The 25241-nt window shown below is 40.7% G+C and overlaps 1 protein-coding gene across 2 annotated transcripts in view; it reads left to right on the forward strand.

The window, feature by feature from the left end:
* Nucleotides 1–25241, forward strand: part of ARFGEF1 (ADP ribosylation factor guanine nucleotide exchange factor 1) — a 99593-nt gene that overhangs the window by 24479 nt on the left and 49873 nt on the right. Inside the window, exons 2-10 of one of the 2 annotated variants that reach the window (XM_066622770.1) lie at nucleotides 11211–11241; nucleotides 13376–13532; nucleotides 15641–15787; nucleotides 17039–17218; nucleotides 18084–18399; nucleotides 18706–18819; nucleotides 20316–20491; nucleotides 21386–21519; nucleotides 23539–23773. In XM_066622770.1, coding sequence (XP_066478867.1) covers nucleotides 11211–11241; nucleotides 13376–13532; nucleotides 15641–15787; nucleotides 17039–17218; nucleotides 18084–18399; nucleotides 18706–18819; nucleotides 20316–20491; nucleotides 21386–21519; nucleotides 23539–23773 — 1490 coding nt within the window. The remainder of the gene's footprint in view (nucleotides 1–11210; nucleotides 11242–13375; nucleotides 13533–15640; nucleotides 15788–17038; nucleotides 17219–18083; nucleotides 18400–18705; nucleotides 18820–20315; nucleotides 20492–21385; nucleotides 21520–23538; nucleotides 23774–25241) is intronic. The other variant, XM_066622772.1, reaches the window with a different exon arrangement.

Consider the following 25241-nt stretch of genomic DNA (forward strand, 5'->3'; position numbering starts at 1 on the left):
GAAGTGGGCTCTGATTACAGATTGGAGCGGTTAAGAGCAACGTGGAGGTTCGCAGAGAGGGGCTGGATGCCAGTGTGACCACCCAGGAAACTTTTAAAACCCCTTGCTCCCAACAGTGCTGTGATCACTGCAGCACCATCAGTCCACCTTTTTCTGGGCCACTCCCTTTAAAGGGAAATGGCCCACTTCCAGTTCGCCCTGGTGGGTCATAGCCCACCAGTTTGGGAACTGCTGCTCTATGGAATCATTCATAGCTATACTGTATATTGACTGAAGGGTCTGCTGAACTCTTCTGTTATCACAACTGCTTCTGTTACTGGCTCTTGCCTTCTGATTCCATAAATATTCTTGGGTGCTTTCATGGTCAGTAATGTGTGAACGTTTATGGTAGTGCTGTGTATTTTACTGTGTTTTAAAAAGGAAGCCAAAAAATTATGATTATTATTATACTTTATTTTTACCCCGCCTTTCTCCCCGAAGGGACTCAAGGCGGCTTGAGTCCCTTCTCCAAAAAATTGGAGAACAGCAAAACCAAACCCTATCTCCCCATCCTCTCTTGCTTTCCTTCATCCTGGAATGTCTCTTCACATCTGTTTTCAAAATCTGTATTGCTCATGCAGCTCTTGACTTATTGTCTTCATTCCCAGCCGAAGCAAACAAAATTATTTACTCATATTCATCTCTTGTCCTTTTCCCCTTTTCTGTCCTTCAGTTTTCTCACTCCATCATTGAAAATTAGATGCAATATTTTATTTTGCTAGTCATGTTTTATTTGATGAAGTACATATATATAAACCTACTGGACCACTGTTCTGTTTAGTCTAACTAGATCAGTGTTTCTTAACCAGTGGTACCGTTACTACCAGTGGTACTTGAGGTGGTGTCTGGTGGTACTCAAGGGACCCCTTGTGGGACCTGCCATCCAGCAGCAAGACCAGGAATGGAACGTGACGCAGCAGCAGTAGGAGGATCCAAAGCATGCTTTTCCATGCTCGAAAAAGCCTTCCCGCACCTGAGCCTTTTACTGGGTTTTTGACAAGGCACAGGTCACATCTGGCCTCCCAACCCAGAAATAACTGGTGATGATGTCATAGCCAGTTACTTCCAGTGGTATTTTGATTAGAGGGACCATGTCAGGTGGTACAGTGGAGGACAAACTTTGAGAAACACTGGTTTAGAGTGTTATAATAGTGTGTACCTGTAATTCATTTATGCAAGTATGAAGACACGGTAGTATGTATTTTATATTTTAATCATTTGGTTTATATGTTATCCTTTATATCTTATTGTCAAAGGGATTTATATAAAACAAAGATTTATTAGAAATACACTGGACACATCAATAAAAGGGAACACCAGACAGCTGTCTTGTTTTTGTGACTTTAAAGATTACTTCTAACTTTGATTCTCTTCTCTGTTTTCTGCTAATGCAAAAATCCCCATTATGTGAGCACTTTTGTTTCTGCCTTAACCAGAAAGGCTGATGCTTGTGTTCTGTTTTTCTCTTTAATTCCTTAGTGTTCATCTTTGTATTCTGTCTACCTGTGAACAAAAACATCTCTTTCTGAAGTTAATCTAACTTCATATACTGTTTCTGATAGTACTAAAGGCTTAAGTATGTATAATTGATGAAATTAGTTGGAGCCAGCCTTAAACCTTTGTTTTTGTTCTTGTGACTGTATTGACTTGAACAGTTTTTAAAAATAACAGTTAACAGTATAGGAAATGTTCCATCCCAGTTTAATCTCCAAAATTTTGGAGATTAATCTATGTGTTTCCAATAGCTCACAACTTGCTGATAATTCATATACAGCAAAAGCTAGGAACTAGCTAAGTAGTGCTGAGTATTTTTCCTAATGAGCAAGATTAATTTACCAATAAATGCTGTCAACAAAAGAATATAAACTAAATGCCATTACTGAGTAATTTATCTTTCTCAGTTTATTCAGATTTTTATCCTGTACCATATTGTAACAGAGATTATATTTGGTTTTGGTAAAAAGTGGCTGTCTTTTGTTCTTCTGTTGGTGGATCTGCCTCCATTCAGGGCCTAATTTTTCTCTTATAGTATTAATGCTCCCATGTGCCTTGTAAAATTTCAATACTCTCTGTGCCCGATCAGCTTTGTCCATGCTGACTGCATCCTCTCCATCCAGTCTGCCCCCATGAATCCCCAGATATTTAATGTTATCCATTGTTATTGAGCGGTTGCTTTTCCCTGTTGACACAGCAAGAGGCCACTGTTTTCAAAGTTATTGAGCTGCTCAGGATGTCTCCAAGCAGCTTCTGTTTATTTTTGCCAGTGTCTTTGTAGCTGCAGCTGCTTCAAAGCCTTGATCAAGCCAGTTGGTAGGCCTGATCGTAACTTGAATGTCTGTAAGTTGGAAACTTTCTGTAATGGAGAATTAACTTCAAATGGTCTTGTTTTCACACTAGTACAATCATGTGCATTTCTGCCTATTCTGTGCCAGGCTGCTGAAAACCTCTTGTTCTTACTGCACATTGGATAGAGAGTTATGCAAATGCAAATTTAGTTTTTCTTGATACGCTTAAGGAGAAAAATGTCAAATCTCTTTAAAACAAATGCTGATTTTCCCCTCTTCAAATATAGTTCACTTTTGCCATTTCTGATAAAGTTTTAAAATTTGCTTTTATGCCTTTGTCTTTTACAGAGTTCCCCAAAACAGTTTCTGAAATAAATCAAGCATTACAGATGGATGTTAAAGTATTATTTAGCCCTTGCAGATGTTACATCTCTTGCAGTTGTGATATACAGTTCTTTTTTGCATTTATATTTAAGCCTACATGATTTACTTCTTTGTGTTTATTGCTATTTATCTTACTTTTGTTATTTTCTTTCACTTCCCCTCTTGCTTTTTTTGTATTTTCTCTTTTCCCTGTTAGTTGAATTATGGGGGAGACTGCATTGAGGAGAAGGATATTAGCTGGTTTTGTATTCATATCTAAATTTAAATAACATACAACTGTTATCTTAAAATACCTGGTTTGAATTTACTTGCTTTCACTTGTAAATGGTAACAATGGATAAATTCCTGATAATTGCTACTTTTGTTGCAGTCCTTTCTCTTGGAGAGGTTAGTTCACAGCAGATATTGTCAGTTCTGTGTATGTATCTTAGTTCCAACCCCCAAACACCTTGTGTTGCAAAAAAGTTCTGTCTTAGGCAAGGAACTTGGAAGTAGTTTGCCTTTTAACACTATTCCACTTGTGAGTGTGTCCATTAACATTTTCAGTGAGGTATTTTCACCTTGTTGTATGTTAATTTTAGAATATATTTTTATGCTCTGCCTGAATCACATTTCTTTAATGCCTTTCTAAGTCTTATCTGCCCTTAGTCCATAAATCTAGGACCATTGTGAATTTAATGCACCTGCATGACACATATTTCTGCACTTACATAGACCTGTGGATGGAGACCTTTCAAATGGAAAGTTTTCAAATTGTATCTCTTCAGGTTAGAGGCATAAGAGAATTTTGCAGACTAAAACTCTGTCTTTAATTCCAGGATTTTATTGGTATTTCTATGGATTGAATCACATTCATATTCCTTCTACTGCTTGGTTTGCCTCTGCTGGCTTATACCTATCTGTAAGGATGTGTAAGGCTTACACCTTTGTATAAGGACCAGGATGTGTGTCAGTACACACAATCCAGAAGTCTAAGAACAATTCTATGAAGGCTTTCTTTTGTGGAAGGTAACTTTTGTGAAAATCCTATTGATTAATTACACTCAGTCTTAAAAACGGGCCACTCTCAAGACTGGTGCTGCTTGGTCTGACTAAAAATTGAAATGCCTTTCTGTTCTTGTTGACCTCTGGGCTTTCCATCTCTTTAAGAACCTCCTCATCCATCCCGAATGCAACAGAATTTCCACACTTATGTCGAAACTGATCTTGACTTAATTTGAAGAGTTTGAGCAACTCTTCTCAAAGTCATTGAATAACTCCTAGTTTTTCGAGCCAACATAATGCAGGAAAACACAAATGGAGGAGATGTTGTCCACACAGCACTCAGGGCTTAGTGCAGGAGTATAGCATGTTGTGTTTATGTAACTGAACAATGAAGAGGAGCAACAGTGTATTGTCCTTTGTGCTTATGCAACATTTTGTGCGATATAAGCCAGTTGTGTCTCTTACTTTATATAAGCTGCGTAGATGCTGCTGGAAGACTCTGGATTGATTCTTCTGATAATGCTTGTGCAAGGCCACCCATAGCCCTTTTAAGCTCTCTATTTATCTTACTTTTGTTCTTTTCTTTCACTTCCCCCCCTTGCTTTTTTGTATTTTCTCTTTTCCGTTAGTTGAATTATGGGAGAGACTGTGCATTGAGGAGATGTATAGTCAAATGCCTGTGCTTTGATTTTAGATGAAGAACAATTGGTAAATTTGTATACAGTAATTCGTAAATGCCTTTGGCACTGTTTGCCATTACCATGTATTGGTTATTACTGCAGTAGAGGCAGTATCTTGTGGAACACAGGTCAAGATTTACCTATGTTCCAGGTACTGACAAGGCATGTATCTGGTGCCTTTGCTTGGATAAGAGGAGCATAAAAGAAATCAAGTACCAGCTGAGGCTAGAGACACAGAGAAATATTCTGCCACTATAGATAATATTTGTTGGTCTATGAGTATTGGACACAGGCTTATTCCTGGAGCCTGTGCAGCCAGGGCCTTTCTTGATGTTCCATTAGCAGGCATTTAAATATATTTCTTAAAATAATTGTCACATACATATGAGCTTATCGTTGTGCCAGTAGAGAAGAAAGAAAATGTGTACATTGAATGGGAATTCTATGAGATTGTTAGATTTTCTGAAGTTATTGGACTAGTGAACTATTCATATGTCCACATCATTGCCTGGCACCGAGTGAGCACATGTATGAGAACTAGAAGACATTCCACAGCTTACATGATCTGCAATTCACTGGGACTGACAACTTTGACTGGCTCAGACATGCAGCAACCTGATGCAGCTTGTGTCACTGGTAGATGGTGGGGGCCAAGCGGTGGTGAATTGAGTATGCCCTTCACCCAGAATCTGCCCCTGCTTCTCTGCAACGTCGAAGACTGCACATTCCTGTAAAACCAGCCGGGTGACCCAGAAAATGCAAATAAAAGGATTGTTATAAATGGCATACTGTTGTTGAAAAGTTTATCAGCTAATGCCGAGTACACTGAAGGGGCAGCCAGCATCACTTGCTGTGGCTTTTCAGCCATTCTCAAACATTTTTTGGTGACAGCCCTTTAGGAGTTCTTCTCAGGTTCCAGGGCCCCCATTGAACAGGGATGCAACATGAACAGATAAACATACAGTCATTTATTAACATAAATTACCATTTATTGGCCTTCAAATGTGCCAGGGTTCCTCTGGGGAACACATGAACCCCTTTGAGAATGGCTGCTTGGGGGAGAAAAATGTCTATTGTGATAAAAAAGATTGTGATAAAAAATGGCTACATTCTAACAGCTGTCACTTTTGTGCCTTTTGTATGCTGGCACATACTTCATGACAAAAATGTGTTGCATGTTATATATGTAACTTTATATCAATATATGTTTAATACCACTCTTCAAACATACATGCATGAATAATGTGAATAGAAAGGCACAAATACAGATCAGTGCTTAATTGAATGCAGGACATATTGAAACACACATGAAGTGTGATAGGCCACCAGGGGTGCAATGCCAGAGAACACTTCAACAGTTGTGCTAAAGGCTGTGAAATCTGTTGCTCGGCATCTTCTACTACTGCAAGTACTACTCTGGAACAGAGGTTGATTTCTGTGTACATCAACCTTCTTCAATACACTTCTACTTGTGCAAGAGCTTTTTGGTGAGTGGAAAACTAGTCTGAATGTCACCATAATTACTGTTATGATTCAAAAGAGTTCTACTAGGAAACAGATCCACAAAATATATGAGCAGATGAAACTCAGTAGTTAATACATGTATGATAAATGATGGTTATATGATGATGGGGAGTAGTTGAACAGGCAACCTATGCGTCAGGTTTCCCAAGTGCTCTTGAGTTCCTCAGGGAAGACAGAAGCACACTTTGGCAAACAGTCCTGGCTCTAACTGCTGTATCTCTTGGGGGACAGATTTGCTGTCTCTCAGAGTGGTAAGAGTATAGGCTCCCTCTCATGCCTTCCCCCCCTCCACCTGTGGTGAGCCCATTTCTCTACACATCTCTCAGCATGCAACCCAGATATCGGAGGAAAGGAGTGCTGACTGACCTGTGCACACAACTCTCTCATTCTCCAAGACTTTGTAACATTTAACCAAGTGAGCAGTCTTGCCTGAGTTCAAGTAGACATGGTCTCAGAGCTCTTGTCATAATGAGATGGGCAGGTGGTTTTTTTAGGTACCGTATTTTTCGCTCCATAAGACGCACTTTTTCCACCCCAAAAAGTGGGGGGGGAAGTGTGTGCATCTTATGGAGCGAATACTGCAAAAAACAAACAAACAAAAAAACACTCCGCCCTGGCCCCGCCCCCTGCCCGCTCGCTCTGCTCGGCTTCCCCGGGCGGTCAGAGGCTGAGCTGGCTGGGGGGCTCCTGCGTTCCCTCAGCGCCCGCGCGGACTGTGGCAGCACTGGAGGGAGCTCAAGCCCACGTTTCTACTCAGACGTAAGTCTCAGAGTCACTGGGGCTCACTCCCAGGAAAGCGTGGGTGGGGTGGCAGTCTCGCTGCCCAATCCTGTGCATGCCTACTCTGAAGTAAGTCCCGTTAGAGTCAGGGGGGCTTACTCCCAGGAAAGCCTCTCCCCTCCCAAGCCTGGAGCATCACAGCCTCTCTTTCCCCCCACCCCAAGCCTGGAGCATTGCAACTTCTCTGCAACACAAACACTTTCCCCTTCTCTCACACACACAGGCTGCCCCTTTCTCTTACACACACAGATGCTCTGCCCTCCCCCCACACATACACAGCAGGGGAGGGGCGCTTTCACTCACCTCATCCAGCATCTGAATGTAAGCCCCCCCCCCCCCATCACAAAGAAAAAACTGTCTCCTTGGTCAGAATGCCAGTGTTTGCTTATTGCACAAGCCCCAGGTAAATCACCATAAATCCAGAGGTTTGTTGTGTCTTGAGAATTCAAGTTGTGGTTGGACTTTCCACTTGTTCATTTGTATTGGAATCATGGAAGAACTGGCAAGGCGGTAGATGTGGTGTCAGCAGTGGCCCCTTTAAGGGTAAGGCCTGGGCATCCAGCAGAGTGTGCTGCACAGCTGCAGCCACTGGAAGGCAATAGGGCCCTCAGGGATATAAGGAGTACCTGAGGCAGAAAGGGTTTGTGGGTTTTGAAGGAGTGCAGGTTGGAGGTAGGAGAGGAGACTGCCTGGGTTTACTGAATTTGGAATCTGACTGTGGATTGTGACTGGACTTGGATACCCTGATTTGACTAACCTACCTGGAACCTGACCTTGGACTGTAATTTGGCTTATTGGCTCTGGACTCTGATTTGGCAACTCTGATTGATGGGACTGATTTACTTGGCATCTGTGGACTAGAACTGGACTCACTTTTACTTGCTGCACTGGTGAGTTGCACAAGGGGGACTGATCAGCCTTAAGCGGGCACGAGGCCCAGTGGATTGGAATTTGGCAGAACATCATTGTAGCAGAAAGATAATGTGATCCCCTATTTGTGTGCACCTGCTTTTGTGAGCTTCATAAATTCTGACTCTAGCGATGATGAGTTCTTGGGGTTTCCAGAAAACTAGAGTACTCAAACCTTTAAGTCTCTCCATTAGTTAATGACAGTGATAATGGTTCTTAATGCCACTGTTGACTGCTGTTCACTTTACATGGTTCAAATGTTATTCTGTTATAGTTTATTAAATATTTCATTACACTATTTGGTTCAGAATATTTTTTTCCTGTTTTCCTCCTCTAAAAACTAGGTACGTCTTATGGTCAGGTGCGTCTTATGGAGTGAAAAATACGGTATATAGAAAATTTATTTTTAAAAAAATTAGACAAAGATCAAAGGAGCAAAATCAGATACTTGAGGTTAAAGCTAATATGGAATAAAGTCTGAACTGGCCAGTGTCTGTATAAAAGCCATGTGTGCAGACTTTCCTGTTGGCCTCCAATGACTGAAGGAGTGTGTCGCTTAGAGCAGGATTAACTGTGCCACAAAATGTGTAAGCTAGAACAAAATACATAAGTGCCCAGTTTATCTTTCCATTTTTATGAGGAGTTGAGGAATTGGGGTTCCATTTTTCTCATTGACTACTGTATATACTTGCCTATAAGGAAATCTCACAGATAAGGCAAGAGCAGGTTTTCAGCCAAAATCATGGAATTTTCCATGACTCTCAGATAAGTCAGGGGTAATTCATGGGGAAAGGTGCTTGTGAGGAAGAGCTGAAGCTCGCCCTGGAACCTGATTGCCCTGTATTTGTATTGGCAACCTTCAGTCTCGGAAGACTATGGTATTGCGCTCTGAAAGGTGGTTCTGGCACAGCGTCTAGTGTGGCTGAAAAGGCCAATCCGGGAGTGACAATCCTTTCCACACCGGGAGCAAGTGCAGTCTGTCCCTGGTCTGTCTCCCTGGCTATGGGCCTTCCTTCTTTGCCTCAGACTGCTGGCAAAGTGTCTCTTCAAACTGGGAAAGGCCATGCTGCACAGCCTGCCTCTAAGCGGGCCGCTCAGAGGCCAGGGTTTCCCACTTGTTGAGGTCCATCCCTAAGGCCTTCAGATCCCTCTTGCAGATGTCCTTGTATCACAGCTGTGGTCTACCTGTAGGGCGCTTTCCTTGCACGAGTTCTGTAGCCTGTTTGAAACGGGGAAACAAATCTGAGGTGCATCACTGTTTTTGAAGACATTAACAAGGTACTTATGCAGTACTGTGTGCCGTTCCCCTTTTCTGTGTAATGCAACAGCCCGGAGGGAGGAGAGAGGAAGCAAGGGGATCTGCATTTGTACAGTACAGTATTTGTCTCAGTACAAATCCCTGATCTGCATTTGTACTGAGTTTGTAGATGTCAGACCAGCTGCCTGCCTGCCTGCCAAGTCATGTGCTGGCTAGTTGCATTGGGAGAGGTTAAGCATAGCCTACTTCATGGTCAGGTTGATGGATCTATCCAGTGGCTAGATACGAGTAAAACATGGGGAGATTCCAGTGGGTCTTTCCTGGCCCATTATTTCACAGGGGACACATGTCATCCACAGTGGTGCTGTCCAACACACTTCTGAGTTGAGCCTTCCAGTGGACGGAAAGATTAGAGGCTTTAATGGTGGAGCTGTGCACTGCCTTAGGGCCCAGTCCTGTCCAACTTTCCAGCACTGGTGCAGCTGCAAGGCCAGACTGGTCAACCCAGAAGCTATATAGTGCTTGTCAACTGCAGGATTGACTGAGGTTGTACAACACTACTGTATTTTCTTCTGTGATTAAAGAGGACTTGGGGTCAATGAGTGCACACAGGCCTTGTAGCTCACTAGGCTCAGGCCTAGCCCTCTGTCCAGAGATTTGTAATTTTAAGCACTAGCATTCCTGATGCTACCAAGTTTAAAGCTGTCTTTTGACTTGTGCAGTTTAGAAATGTTTGACTTTGTCAAATATGTAATTGTCTTCATATGTTCATCAGGTGAATCAGGCCATGAAGTATGATTTGTACTTGTTCTGGAAGCTTATTAAACATCTGAGGTTTTTGACATTTAATTGAAGAACAAATCTGGGCCTGTGTCGTCTTGTGATGTTCATGATCTGCATTCACTTGGCAGTTAATCATGTAATGCTCCTGAGCATGAAATTAACAGTAAAGCAGATGTAGCTGATGCTCCAACTTTGAAAATGTGTGTTTTTCCTAAAGTGAACTTATAGAATATTTTAGTTTTACAAGGAACCTGTTGGGTGGCTTGACTAGGCGTTTTGAATAAGTATATTGATCTGAGCATATGTGTTAGGCATAGGAAAAATTAAAAATTTGCTTCTGGATGAATTATTTCCTAAACTATGTTTTGTGTGCAAATGTTGTGTTTCAGCTGATAAGAGAGCAGCTCGCTATTACTAGCTTGGCATAGAGAAATAAATATATGACATTTGAAATGGCTGTTTTGACAGGTGAAGAAGTGTTCTGTTATAAACTGAAAGTTTATATAAGATACAGTCATCATTCTAATGGTCCTGAAATTTGCCACACTGGTGAATGGAACGGTTGGCACAAACTTTCCTCAAACATTAATTGTGAAATGGACTCAGAGGTGTGCATTGTTTTCAGTGCAATGACTTCTTATGGCAATGGTGGGAGCTGTGTGGGTAATGTGTGTATATGAGGGTGTATAAGGGACTATATTTGTCCGTAGTCATTTTAAGAGCATTCTTATTTATGTATTTAAATGATTTATATCTTTCCTCTAAATAGAGTACTGGAGGTTACCATTCTGTGTAGATAAGCACAATTGCATGCATTATGCCAAGAGATTGGAACTTCTGTCTATGTATTCTTTTTCTGGACCAGGTTTCTTAAAGGTTTCTATTCTGGACCAGGTTCTGTTACAGCATCAAGATCACATAATAGAGATTAGTTATCAAGACACTCAGACACCCTGCCATATTCACAATGAGGTGGTTTTTCATCCTTTGAATTGAAAGCTTATTGGTTATCAAGGTTCAATCAGTGTTTGTCTGATTGTAATCATGAGTGCAGTTATTTGTATTGCTCAACATGAACTGCATGATATGTTAAAATAGGTCTTACGGCACAATCCTATTTGGATGTTGTGTCAATGCAACACCCGTCACAGCTGGTAGCGCTACACCAATAGTGTACCAACACCAATGCAACATGGGCCAAATGCAAGTTTGTTCTTACTCTGCGTAATGCTAGCACAGTCCTTACCTATAACACCCCCAATGTCTTTGGAAACACTGATACAGCCTGTTATCCATGGAGCGATGTGCCATCTCTATCACGTTGGTTGCTCCACTGGAGTGAAGCATCAGTATGTGCTGGTGGGGTGGGCTTCTTCACTGACAGGGCTCTTTTTTGCTGGTGTATGCTGGCATATCTCAAGGATAGGATTTGGCCTGTAGTTCAGTTTGAGATAAAATGCTACTGATGTATTATCTAGTGTAGAATTAGTTTTAAATTTTTTTAAATTAAATGTGAAAGTGAATTTGGTAATGTAATATGTCAGACTTAGAAATAATGTTTTTATGTGTGTTTTTTTCCCCCAGAGGAAATAAAAGCAGAAACTGGAAAACAAAGGTACTCTTCCTCTTTCTTGAGCATGAATAGTTTTACCTGTTAAAAGTATTCCTAGCTGTATTTATATGGAGAAATACTTTAAATCAGCCATTTTCAACCACTGTGCCTCAGCACACTGGTGTACCGTGAATGGTCTGCAGGTGTGCCAAGGGAGTTTGGAGGAAGGATCATTTGTTAATAGGGCCACTGGGGGATGTGAGCCCCTACTGTCAGTGTCTCAGCCTTGTCAATTGTCAAAAAACTGATGGTGTGCCTTGACAATTTTAATGCCTTGCTGTGAGATAAAAAAGGTTGAAAATCGTTGCTTTAAATCATGCAGTACTTTGTTTTAAGGGAAGGCTGCTTCATAAACTGCCTGTTTAGCACTAAGGCACCATGCTAAGGTGAAGTATGGAACACTCACATGTGGACCTGGTGCCAATTTAAAGGTATCAAATCTTCATCTGCAATGTGCAAATGCAGGAAAAAAAACATTTTGTGATTCAAATCAATTTTCATAGCAGGCATTTTTTCTTTCTAATCACTGGCTTCAAATTACAGTTAAAGCAAATATAAGGAGTGTCAGGATGTTACTAGATCAGTGAAGGTCATAAATAAGGCACCTTAAACACCCTTTATAGATGTTATATGACTCTAAAACTTCTTGGAATGTAGAATTCCCTTTCTCTCTCCACATTTTGACCATCTGTTGTAGGAACTTTCCTATGAGCACCCAAGATGAAGGGAAAACTACAGCTTCTGGAAATTTTAAAAAACCCTAAAATTTAGGATTAATAGTTGAACTGGTAAATAATTCTCCACAAATTAATGAAATATCCAGATACTTTCTATGTACTCCTTAATCATACAGAGCTAAGAATGAGTATACTCATATTTTTTATTTTTTTTAATTGTATGGACTTGCCTGATGAAGGAAAAACCGACTTGATCAGGATTGCAGAGTTAGATTATCTTCATGCTGCTTATATTTTGCAAGAATATGAGAGATTTCATGTTACAGCATTCCATATGTCATCCTGTATACTTTAATTTGTTCAGTAAAGTAAATTAATTAAAATAATATAATTAATTACAAGTTAAAGTTATCCCCTGCCTAAATCTTTTTGCAAGACATGTAGTGCAGCACGTATGACAGTCTGGTTTTATTTTATTCTCTCCATAGAGCTGTTTTTGTTTATATAAAATAATATCTTAATATTTAATATTAAATAAATATCTTAAAATATATAATATAAATAATATCTTAAAATTTGGGGCTTTTGATATCTATGGTATTGATATACAGAAAATTTTGCCACAAATTTGTGTGTTTGCAATAAAATGAGCAGATGTTACATTTTTTCACGTGTGCAAGCATACTCGCACACCCTTAAGAGACAATGATACACATCTTCACATTACAGGTTTTTAAAGAGGCATCTGTTTAAGTAACAGTAACAAGTAACAGTAATACTTTGTTCACACTGAGGACAGGAGCTGTTCAGTAGCAAAACCGCCATACATAACTAATCTACATGTTCTAGATCAGGGGTGCTCACGCTTTTTTGGCTCGAGAGCTACTTTGAAACCCAGCAAGGCCCGGAGATCTACCAGGGGAGAAGGAAGCATCTGACAGACACCCCCTTTAATGTATGGAGCCCCTGCTGGAGTCTAGTCAGTTTTGTCAGTTTTGTTGCTGCATGCCTGAAGAGCAGCTAAAGTGTCAGTTTCAGTGTCAGTTTAGTGTTAGCTAAGTATGTCAGTTTCGTCTAGTCACTAGATGAAACTGACATATTAACAGTTTGGAGAGACAGGGCTCCGTGATCTACTCATTTTGCCTCGCGATCTACCGGTAGATCGCGATCCACCTATTGAGCACCCCTGTTCTAGATTCTCTGTAGTAGTCTGGTAAAATTTTTAGCTCTTGCTATGTTCATTGCAAATTGTTACATTTGTCTGCTTCTTAGCTAATACAGTAACTAGAGTCAGTTAGCAAGCAATGACAAATTTATTCAACATATAGTTTTATGTCAAACAGGCACATTTTTTATTTTTAAAATGGAAAAGCATTTGTGGTGATTAGCTGTACATCTGTTTCTGTATTTTCTTGAATATTTTTACCTTACTACCATCCTAATTGGATCATTTTGTTCAGTCCTCCTCATGGAGAAGCAAAGCCTGGCTCAAGCACTCTTCCACCGGTGAAATCAAAGACAAGCTTTATTGAGGCGGACAAGTACTTCTTACCATTTGAATTGGCATGCCAGTCCAAGTGTCCCAGGATTGTTAGTACTTCGTTAGATTGTTTGCAGGTTTGTATTGAATTGTGTATCACTAATTTATCAGTTTAAGTTTCTGGTTTTTTCTTAATGAAAAGAAGGAAGTCTCTTTGTGAAGTTTTATCCAAATTCTTAAATCTATTCATAGTATTAGTTTTTTTTAAATTTGTTGAAAGTTGTTAGGCTACTATCTAGCTATCTAACAGCTAGTGGCTGTTAAGCCAGCCTTTTAGGTTTAGGCTGTTAAGCTAACATTACATTTTGTGAGAAACTAATTTTTTTCTTTTTTTAAATAGAAGTCCTACTAAGAGCAAAATCTGGAAATGTTAACTGTCCTCACATGGTGATTTACTGTAGATACTCCTGCAGAAATTTCTGCTGGTAAATCAAGTTTAGATCATCACCTTGCCTTATCTCTGAGGTCACTTAAGTGTCAGGCAAGGAGAAGTTGCAGACATAATTAGAGGGTTGTTAATCTCCAAGGCAACCCCTCCTGGGTAAAACTGCAGCCACAGTTAACCTTTTATTCCCCTGAGAACAAAAGCAAGGCTTTCATTGAAAGCAAGCAAGCCTTATTCCATTTTGCAAATGTTTGACAGAGATCTGTTTTTTTTAAACACCATTTGAAAGGAAGTCCCAGGCTCCAATTCAGTGTACCATTACTTAAGAATTACTACGTCTGAGTAAATAGAGTTGCAACTATGTGCAGCTGCACTTGCTCACAATCATGCCTTGTTGCTTGTCTCTCCACTGTGAATTGAATTGCACATTCTCAGTTATGTGTTATAAGTTGTATGTTATATATAGAGCCTCTGGCTTAACACACCAGGCACCTTGAAGAAGGATTTGATTAATGATTCTCCTGCAGTGGTTCCCAACCTTTTTTCACTTGCATGCCCTTGGCAGTCCATTTCCATAAATTGTACCCCTCATATTAGCAAAATGTTTGTAATTAAAATAATATAAGCCTTCCTCTATATGAAAATCCATACTTCATGTATTCATCACAGTATTTATCTGTTTGAAGAACTGAAGACTATGCCTTTACACAGTTTTGTATGAGAAGTGTCCTGAGAAATTCTTGGTGATTGATCGCTTTCCATATTATGTTTCAGCTTTTTTCCTACATGAATTGCTGACCAAAAATTAGCCATTGGTGGACCTTTCACAGCCAGCTAGCTACCCCCCTTTCTGCCTTGCTGGTTCTGCAAGGCATTCTGGAGCACTGCCTGCCTTTTTCTGCCATTCATTTCTTTTTCAAGTACCCCTAAAGGTCCTATCAAGTGCCCCTGGGGGTACATGTATCCCAGGTTGGGAACCACTGCTCTGCTGGTATCTTGTTTACAGGGCACTTATTCTGATAGTTTACATAAAGGTTGTGAAGACCAGAATTTATAAAGTTAAAGAATAAAAATGTATCTTATGATCTTTTACTATGTCTTTAATAGTCTGTACCATTCTTAGGTTATTGGAAGGTTATTTTTCAGGATCTGGCCTTGGGTAAAATCAGACAAGACTATAATCAGACACCCCCCAAGTTTAACCCCAACTTATCTGAGCGTCATAGAAAATGATGTTTGAGTTGTTGCTCAAAACCTGACTGAATTATAGGCGAGTATCTACGATAATTGGGATTTGCCGTGGCCTAGTTCAGATGTTGTAGCCAAATCATTGTTTGGCTGTGGCAAATGTGCTACTGGCTTGAATGTTCCCTTCTTGCCTTTCATGTGCTGATGTCTTCTGTCACATCCTGGTTTCTGGTAACAGTTGGTTTTTCTATTATGACTTCTGTGCTATTGATAACCACTGTTTGCTCCAGAACCAGAATTGACAATCCATTTCAATCAAGAGTTTCTTACTCTCGGTTGGAGGTAAATTTACAGCTAGCAGAGCCATAATCTACCCAGTTCAAATATTATGGGAAAACCTGTGGTTACTGTGAACAGGAGATGGGGGGACATGTCAGTATCTTGCTAGTTCCTGCTTTGTTCTGATTTTACCTTATTGCAGATTTGTTCCAGGATGTTTAAAAGCTTGGAATTACTGCAGTAAAGTACTTTAGATGAGAATTATCCTGACTGCAAGGTACAAGTTATGGTGCTTAACCTTGTTTGTTCACAGTTCTTTTGTTTTTCTCTCAGAAACTTATAGCCTATGGACATCTGACTGGCAGTGCTCCAGATAGTACAGCTCCTGGCAAAAAATTAATTGATAGAATTATTGAAACAATATGTGGCTGCTTTCAAGGACCTCAGACAGATGAAGGTGTTCAGCTACAAATTATAAAGGTAATCTGATGTTTTCATCAGGTAACAGCTGATGCCAGCTGTTTTCAGATTTCTAATTGGATACTTATATATCATAACCTGGTTTGAATATAATGGGAAACCAGAGTTCCACAGTGGTTTCTTTGTATAATGGGAATTGTAGCTTTGTGCACTCCCCCCTTCCTTCCTGAGAGAAGGTGAATGAAAGATTTTACTTTCACTTTGAATTAACTATGGTTCTACATTATGTCCAAACTTGGAAACTAGTTTTCTGCAAACAATGGTAAGGGAAAAACAAAGATCTGAAATAATGTTTTGAACCTGATATGGTTTTCTGTAGAGTTATATGTCTGAGATGCGCATCATTTGCGTAGCTGAGGGCTGTCACAGGACCCTTACTGACACTCTTTGCCACCCCCACTATGGCGCTCCAGTTGCCAGTCCTGCCCTCCTTGTTTGTGAATGAGCCGCTTGCAGCAGGGCCACATGCAGAAACAGCCAGCTTTGTTCCAAGTGGCGCGTGACTCCTCCAAGAATGATTGCGGGGGTGGTCTCCTGCCCACCCTCACAGTCATTCTCTGTGCAGTTGGTCAGAGCAAAGTTGACTGCTTCTTCGGAAGTGGCCAACTTTGCTCTGACCATGCTGGAAGTAATGGGAGTGACATCATCATGTCTCAGCAATTACTTCCAGGTTAGAGAGGGTGGCAGGCTGACATGTGCCAGTCAGCTATGTGGTTCATGCACTTGCAGTAATTGAGTAGAGTTGAATATCCTCTGCTTTATAATGTACAATGTTTCATTTCTTGTTTTAGCCATGAATTTTCCAACTTTTCTGAGAGATGCTATTTAACATTTCAATAAACAAACTCTTCTGTTAAAGAGCTGCATTGTTTTTTTGGTAGAAAGACAACAAAGTTTTCTAAATACAAAAATATTTCATTATTTCATTACATTTGTATGAAGAGAATTCCATGTGTGTATAATATGCTAAAGCACTATTACAGTGTAGTACAGGTTATAGGTAATGCTCTGTGTAAGCATTCTGTGATGTCATCTTAAGTGCACATGCCATATGTATTGGTTTACATGTGTGCAACATTAGCATACACATGGCATGATCTGTACTCCAGGTGGATGTGCTGCTGTTACCCACACATGGGCGTGAGCATGTGCTTAGATGTGTTTTAATGGAGGGGGAACTGCACATACAGAAATTTTCAGTTATGATAGTAGTGGTAACTTTATACCTATATGTCTACTTATATATTTTAGGCTCTACTCACGGCAGTAACATCTCAACACATAGAAATTCATGAAGGAACAGTCCTGCAGGCTGTAAGAACATGTTACAATATCTATCTTGCAAGCAAAAATCTCATAAATCAAACTACAGCCAAGGCCACTCTTACCCAAATGCTGAATGTTATATTTGCACGTATGGAAAACCAAGCAGTAAGTATCTTTGCACTTTATATTGGGTGATTTCAAATGCTACTTTAATCTCTTGTATTCCTAAGCAATATTTGACCTGTTTTGCTAGTCTCTGCCCAAGCCCCTTCCTTTTATTTCATATTGCAATAACTGAAAACATTTTGAGGAGTTGAGCACTTGGGCTATTCTTGATACCTTTACTTTTGCAGACTTCACATATAGTGGAGCATTGCATACAGTCGAAGGCTAGAAGACTACAAATCCTGAATGTGCATCTTCTATGTGTGGACTTTTCTGTTTGATGCTCCTAGAGCAGGGTTTCTCAAACTTTGAGGGAGCTTTACTCCCTCAGTGAGTTCTTGTGTGGAAGGGGCTAGGGCAGCAACGCGATCCCCAGGATCGTGTTGTGAAGAGGGGCGAGGGGGGGTGCTTGTGCCTTACTTTGCATGATGCTGGGCTGCAGGAGATGCAGGCAGCCCTGCATAGTGCTCCCTGACGCTTGGAACCTGCAAAAGAAGCGGGCGCAAAGCACTTCCTGCAAAACAGAAGTGCTTTGCGCCTACTTCTTTTGCAGGTTCCAAGCGTCAGGGAGCACTATGCAGGGCTGCCTGCACCTCTTGCAGCCTGCTGCAGCCCAGCATCATGCAGAGTAAGGCACAAGCACCCCCCCTTCACGACGCGATCCTGGGGATCGTGTTGCTGCCTCCCCCCTTCCCCATCCCTTAAAGGGACGGGGGAAGTGTTACACGAACTGGTGGGTCATGACCCACCAGTTTAAGAACCACTGTCCTAGAGTATAAAATAGCAGGAATGTTTGTTCTAACATAACAAAATAATAGATTTTCTTTAATACATTGTTTGTTCAGATGTATTCAATTTGTTACAGCTTCAAGAAGCCAAACAAATGGAGAAAGAAAGACATCGGCAGCAGCACCATCTGCAACAGTCACCTCTAAGCCATCATGAGCCTGAATCGCCTCAACTGAGACATCTTTCAGAGCAGACGGTTGATCACCTATCCCAGGATCATGAAGGGGACCTGGACCATCACACAAATCATGTGGACAAGAGCCTTCAAGAAGACACAGAAGCAGAAAATGGGTCTGATATTTCCAGTGCAGAAAATGAACAAACAGAAGCTGACCAGGCAACAGCAGCAGAAAGTAATAATGGGTGGTTTGGCCATAACAGGGTGGAAGAGGGTATGAAGTTTTATTGTCTAAAGGAATTGTTGTTTCAGTTTCAGTTAATTCAAACTAACAGGCACATTGTCAGCAGACCTTGATACCAAGATTATGGTTACTTTAACAAACTGCCTTGTAGTCACAGGTTACTTTCTTGAAGTGTGGTTGAGGTAGGTAGTTAATTGTTAGCAACTCAGGTTAATTATATGCAATGAATAACTGTTGAAGAATAAAGAGCTATGTGGGGTTTATTGTATTATAAAACTGACTGGAATGCAAGCATAATATACTCTGAATAAAACAGTTCCTGTTCTTATTTTGTAGCTCTTTCTAAAAACGATGGAGGACCATATGATGGAGAATGTACTCAATGTGAAGAAACGGCACAGGATGTTGTACAAAGCATAGTCCAGGAAATGGTGAACATAGTAGTTGGAGGTACTATACTTACATTAAAGCATATAACTTACTTGGGTGGGAGCTCAGGAAACTTGTGGGAAGTTGTGGTAAAGATCTGGGGATGGAGGCAGTGTGGGAATATAATACCTAAAATAACAAGTAGTAGTATTTTAAGCAGCACAGTTATTTTGATTAGTATCTTAGGGCGCAATCCTAACCGGCACCTATGCTGGTATAGGAGCCCCAGGAGGGTTGCAAATGTACCATAAAGCACATTTGCGCCTCAGTGGGAGGAAGCTGCATTAGCACATATAGATGCGCCGACACACGGAGGCTGGCAGAAGCCTCCACGGCAGCTTCCTCCCTACCGCTTGTGCCGTCGCACCCGTGCCTACACAAGCAGTGAAGGTAGGTGTGGGGGCGGGGAGGAGGCAGGAGGGGGACGTTTCTGGACGGGGAGGGCGGGCAATGGGCAGCCCCGGGGGTGGGGAAGCCGGGGCGGGGCTGGGACCCCATGGTCATGCCAGATCCCAATCCCGTTCCTCGGGGAGAATGGAGCAGCTTCAAGCTGCTCCGCGCTCCTCGGACTCGCGCCACCTCCAGAGGTGGCACAGGTCTGAGGAGACCCATTGGGGCCAGCAGCCCTTACCCAGGGGTAAGGGGAAGAGTTTCCCCTTGCCTCTGGCTGAGCCGCTGCTGGCCAGAAATCCGCATTGGATGCAGCACAAGCCTCCTGGCTTGCCTGCTCCAGTGCGGGTTTGGATTGCGTCTTTAGTTTAAAATATTGTATGACACGTGCAGTGCAATTCTATCTTGTGCTGGAACAGGCAGGCCAGGAGGCCTGTGCTGTATCCAGGGCAAGATTGGGGCCAGAGGCAAGGGGAAACTCTTCCCCTTACCCCCAGGTAAGCCACCACATCTCCAGTGGGTCTCCAATGGGACTTGTGCCACCTCAGGATATGCCCAAGGAGAATGGAGCAGCTTGTAGCCGCTCTGCACTGCTCAGAGAACGGAGTTGGGATCTGGCATAACAGCCAGGTCCCAGCCCTACCTCCTGCACCCCGCCCGACCACCTACCCTCCCCTGCCCTGGAACGCCTCTCTCCTTCCTCCTCCTCCTCCCCGCCCTCCCTTCTGAGCTGGATCTCAGAATCAGCCTGTAAGCTTCCTGGTTCAAAACCTACAGTTTCTGGCATCCCTGTTGAATTTTATTTAATCATTTTTTTAAATTAGGAGCCAATAACGTGTTTCATACTCAATTTGTTGAACACTATTTTTTCCAACTCATATCTTTAATGTGGAAATGTACTGCCTGAACTTTAATTTGATATAGTAGTATTTGCCGATATGGCAACACGGACACTTTTGGAAGGGTTTATAATCTTCAGGGGGCTGTTGTTTGGCAATGTACAATAAATAGTTGAAATATTATGTGGCTTGTAACACTAATACATATTTCCAGCTGTATTACCAGCTACTTATAAACATCATACTTTTTATGACATTCCATAATATTTTTTCTTTTTTCCCTTACAGATGTAGTAGAAAGAACTGCTGAAAAGGATATGACTGATGGGCCAGCTGGAACTTCAGAAGATGGTAGTGACAGTGAAAACATCCAGGCAAATGGAATTCCAGGGACACCCATTTCTGTTGTTTATACACCGTCTTTACCCGATGACAGGTTATCAGTCTCTTCCAATGATACTCAGGTATAAGGACATATGCTGAACCTTAAAGTAGCCTTACATGAAAAAGTCTTTTGAATATTTGCAGAAAACTGTGGTTTAAAATGAGTTGGAATACTTTATTATAATGTGTTTTTAAGTTTATGTTGTGTAAACAAAGCTTGGATAAGACAGCAACTTTAACCCTACAGAGCAGATGCTTTAATTTTTAATTTGTGTAAGTTGATACAAACACAGGACAAAGATTGATATGTCCTATAGACCAATGTTGCATGTGATACTGCTACATAAATAATGTAGGAATAGCCTCTGACTCAGATATTACATAAACATTGATTTGATATTTTTTTCATGTCCTTGGTCACTTCAAGAATGTGAGTTTTTATGTCTAAATTTTTTTAAATGTTTACACCCTGTGTTGCTCTCTGACACTCTAGGGCTCTGCTTATGAACACATGCTCATAGCTAGTCCATAACTATCCTTTACAAATTTAAAAAATAAACAGTTCCAAACATAGATGCTTAAGGCGAAGGGGGAAAGTTGCTATTTTCATTCAGCTGTACTTCTTAAATATGTTGCAGAACTCTTGATATTCTCTTCAGAAATATTAACATAAGTAACTAGAAATGTGTTTTACTTAAAACATTTAAAAATAAATGGTGTGATTGTAAAAAGTATGACTGATATCAATAAAAAGTATAAAAATTAATCAAAATATCATGGTGATTAAATTTTTGAATTGTTTAACTTCAAGTCATGTGATTCTTGAGAATAATGGCTAGCTTAAAAAATTCAGTAATCAAACTTATTTTGTACTGAGAATGTTGTATTATATCCTTTTTGCTACAAGATAAAGATTATTCAATATGCCGTTCTAATTCTAAATGGAATACTACTAAATATGTTAACTTCTTTAGGAATCTGGAAATTCTTCAGGACCTACCCCTGGTGCTAAATTTTCCCATATTTTACAAAAAGATGCCTTCCTAGTATTCAGGTCACTGTGTAAACTCTCTATGAAGCCTCTGTCAGATGGGCCACCTGATCCAAAGTAAGTTTATATTATTTTACTGTAAAATTCTTAGAGAATAACATTATGAATACCCAGTAGCAGTTCCCACTCTTTGCCCCATGTAATATAGCAGTGGTCTTCAACCTTTTCCGTGCCACAACCCCAATATATAAAGTATGATAATGGGGGCCCACCATTGGTCTTTTCCAGAACCCTGTCCACTGACTCCTTGCCCCTGTTGCTGCCCACTCCCTGCCCTGTTAACACCATCACAGCACTGTTCACTGTAACCAAATATTCTTATGAGAGAGAGAAACTTCCCATGAAGCCTGGCACTAGTGAAAGCTACTTTAGCACAATTGCTATGAACCTGAGCAGGACTGGAACTCTATCTCCTGACAGATTAATGGGTACATCAGATACCTCCCCCTTTACTTGGTTGTGCTCTAGTCCAGTGATCTTCAACCTTTTTCATTCCTATAAGTTGCTTCGACCCCACAACTGAAGCTCCACGGCTTGGGGACCTGACCCCAAGGTTGAAGAACACTGTAATATAGTATCTGAAACCCCCCACTTAATACAAGGTTCATTATACAATAAGTTATTCACTTTATAATGGGTTCAAGATTGCCATCAGCAGGGTGTTATAACCTCGTGGGTGATAGTTAAGCTAATCAGCAATGCAAATATAAGTGTTTGGTAGCATCTCAGCCAGTAGCAGCATATTCAACATTGTGACTATGTTTATTGAGATGATGATCATAGAATTGTAGAATCAGAGTTGGAAGAGACCTAAATGATAATCTGGTCCAGGGGCGTCCAAACATTTTGGCAGGAGGGCCACATCATCTCTCTGACACTGTGTCAGAGGGCCGGAAAAAAAAGAATTAATTTGTATTTAAAGTTTGAATAAATTTACATAAATGAATATTTTTGAGATGGAACTTATATGAACGAAGGTCTTAAAGTAGCTCAAGGCCTATAAAAGGCCTTGCACAAAGCAAGGCGAGCCTTTCCTTCATTGCCACTGCTGCATAACAGACGTGAAACAGCAAGTAGTGGAGGGAGCCCTTATCCCACAGCTCAGGTGAGAGGTCAAACAGTTGTCCTCATACTGAGAGCAGTTGCATCAGGACAGCAGAGGTTCCAGCAAGTCTCTGGAGGGCCAGAGGCTTATCGGAGACTGGGGGCTCCCTGTGGGCCAGATTGGGAGCCTCCGAGGGCCACAAGTGGCCTCCAGGCCGGGGTTTGGGCACCGCTGATGTAGTCCAACCCCTTGTCCTGTAACAGGAAATCCTCCTAGACCATCTCCAACAGGTGCTTGTCGAGCCTCTCCTTGAAGATTCCCAGTGAAGGAGTATCCATCACCTTCGGCAATCTGTTCCATTGCTGAACCATCCGTTCTGTCTGAAATTTTTACTAATATCCAGTCAGAATCTCTTCTCTTGCTATTGCCTTGTAATTTATGATTTTTAACTACAACACATAAACTTTTAAATAACCATTTAGAGAGGGAAATAGTTTTGTAGCAGACTTCAAGTTCTGAGGTGGTGGAATAAATTACCAAAAATGCATTATTAGGTTCACATTGCAGTATTTTCACAATGCAGTGGTGCTTCCAGAAATTACCATTTTAAAGCAAGGTCCCCTTTTTTTTAATGGGTGATAATCAATACAGAGGCATTTATTTACAGAAGAGGCACAAAACTGGTAGGAAGATTAGCAACCAACAATAGGATAAATTCTGGAATTGAAAAATACAACAGTAAATTATCAACATTAAAGTGATGATTAATATGAAAAGAATTCGTAAGAGGTAAAAGTGGTGGCAGATAAAGAATAAAGGGTTCCAATACAGGTCCCTGGGAGGATACCAACAATCAAGATGGGAAGGAACCTACTGATAGAAACACAGTAAGAATGGTTGGACAAATGATGATAAACCCATTCAGGAATAAAATCCTGGAAATGAAACTTACGTAAAGATTGTAAAGAAGTGTATGATCAATAATATCTACTGCAAACAGTTGAGGTAATTGTTATATTATATTTCTGTAGGTCTCATGAATTGCGGTCAAAGATTCTTTCATTGCAGTTGCTGCTGTCCATCTTACAGAATGCAGGACCTGTTTTCCGGACAAATGAAATGTTTATTAATGCTATTAAGCAGTATCTTTGTGTTGCACTGTCTAAAAATGGAGTTTCATCTGTTCCTGAAGTATTTGAACTTTCACTTTCTATATTCCTGACTCTACTTTCAAATTTTAAGACTCATCTGAAAATGCAGATTGAGGTAAGCTATACTGCTAGTAATTTAACTGTTTTAGAATCCAATCTCATCCAATTTTTCAGTACCAATGCAGCAGCCATGCAACCCTGAGTTTAGGGAACAAACATTCCCTTACACTGAGGAGTCTTCTGTGACTGTTCTCCTATGGCAGGATTCAGCACATGCCCTGTTAGCACAGCTGCATCAGCACTGGAAAGTTGGATAGGATTGGGCTCTTTTTATTTCATTCCATGTTCACAGTAAGGAACTGGGATTGTATGCTCACTGCTCTGTTTTTCCCTTATAGTCACATCTTGGACCTCACACACACTACCCAGTGTATGTAGACCCTGAAAGTGCGATCTCTCCACATTAGGTTTTGAACTGTGTGGGTGTGACCTGCAAGTGTTGAAGTTTGCGGTGTAAACTTGAAATCCAACTTGCAAATGTATGACAGGCAAGCTGGAAGATATACACTCCCAAATTCCCTACTGCATAGGACTTGAATAAGTGTATATAGCTTAGTTATTTCCATCCGAGTCAGAAAACTGTTGTACTTCTTAGTTGAAATCCTGAACTATCACAAATTTCTGTATATACATATATTCTTAACACTCATGTGATGTGATCCAAGCAAAGATCAAGATTGAGGGCTGCTAAACTGGTATTGAGAAAATTACTGCTGGGCTGTGTGTATTTAGGGTAATTAGCCAATCGGACATATGGAAATTTTTTTGACCCTTAACTATTCATATTCTGAAAGCAAATATCTGGGGAGGAAGGAAGAATAGGTGTTCAAGTCTTTACTTGAAACTATCACTGCAAAGCACCAACACATTTCTCATTATATAAAATTTTCTCACCTTTTTCCACCACACTCTCACACTATATTCTTTTACTGACACAGTCATGGAGACAATGGCCTCCTGCCACCACCAGTAGTCTCAACCAATAGGAGATGGGAGAAGGCTACCTTCTTTCCAGGGCAAAGCTGAGACCAAGGACTGACTATTTGGTCTAGTGTTTATGCTGCCTTGTGCAATTTGTTTACTACATAGCTATGGGTCTAAATATTTGTTTGCAGTCTTTTTCATCTTAGCTTTGTATATTGGACTCTTTTTCTCCCCAGTGCCACTGTGGGCACAATAGGACAACTTAAATGTTTAAAAAACTTGATGTTTCTGTTCAGCTGTGTATTTTTAATTATGCAGGGAAGGGATGCTTCTCTTGGGAATCTTTTATCTCAAAATCTCATCCCTGAACTAGTGACGAGATTTTGTTAATGAGATAACAATGCCAGAAGTGATGTTTTGTGTGTAGGGGGGCAGATTCTAACCCATTTTAAAGCAAAAATATTGAGAGACAAGGCCTCAAAGAACCTTGACACTAATTTTGTAAACATAAGAATGCTTTGTACTTGTTTTTCTAGGGTAGCAACCTCCTATTCAGCATGATAAACTGCTTTTGAAACTGAATGGAGTATGAAAAGTAA

Source organism: Tiliqua scincoides, chromosome 4, assembly GCF_035046505.1.
Source record: "Tiliqua scincoides isolate rTilSci1 chromosome 4, rTilSci1.hap2, whole genome shotgun sequence".
NCBI classification, from domain to species: Eukaryota; Metazoa; Chordata; class Lepidosauria; order Squamata; family Scincidae; genus Tiliqua; species Tiliqua scincoides.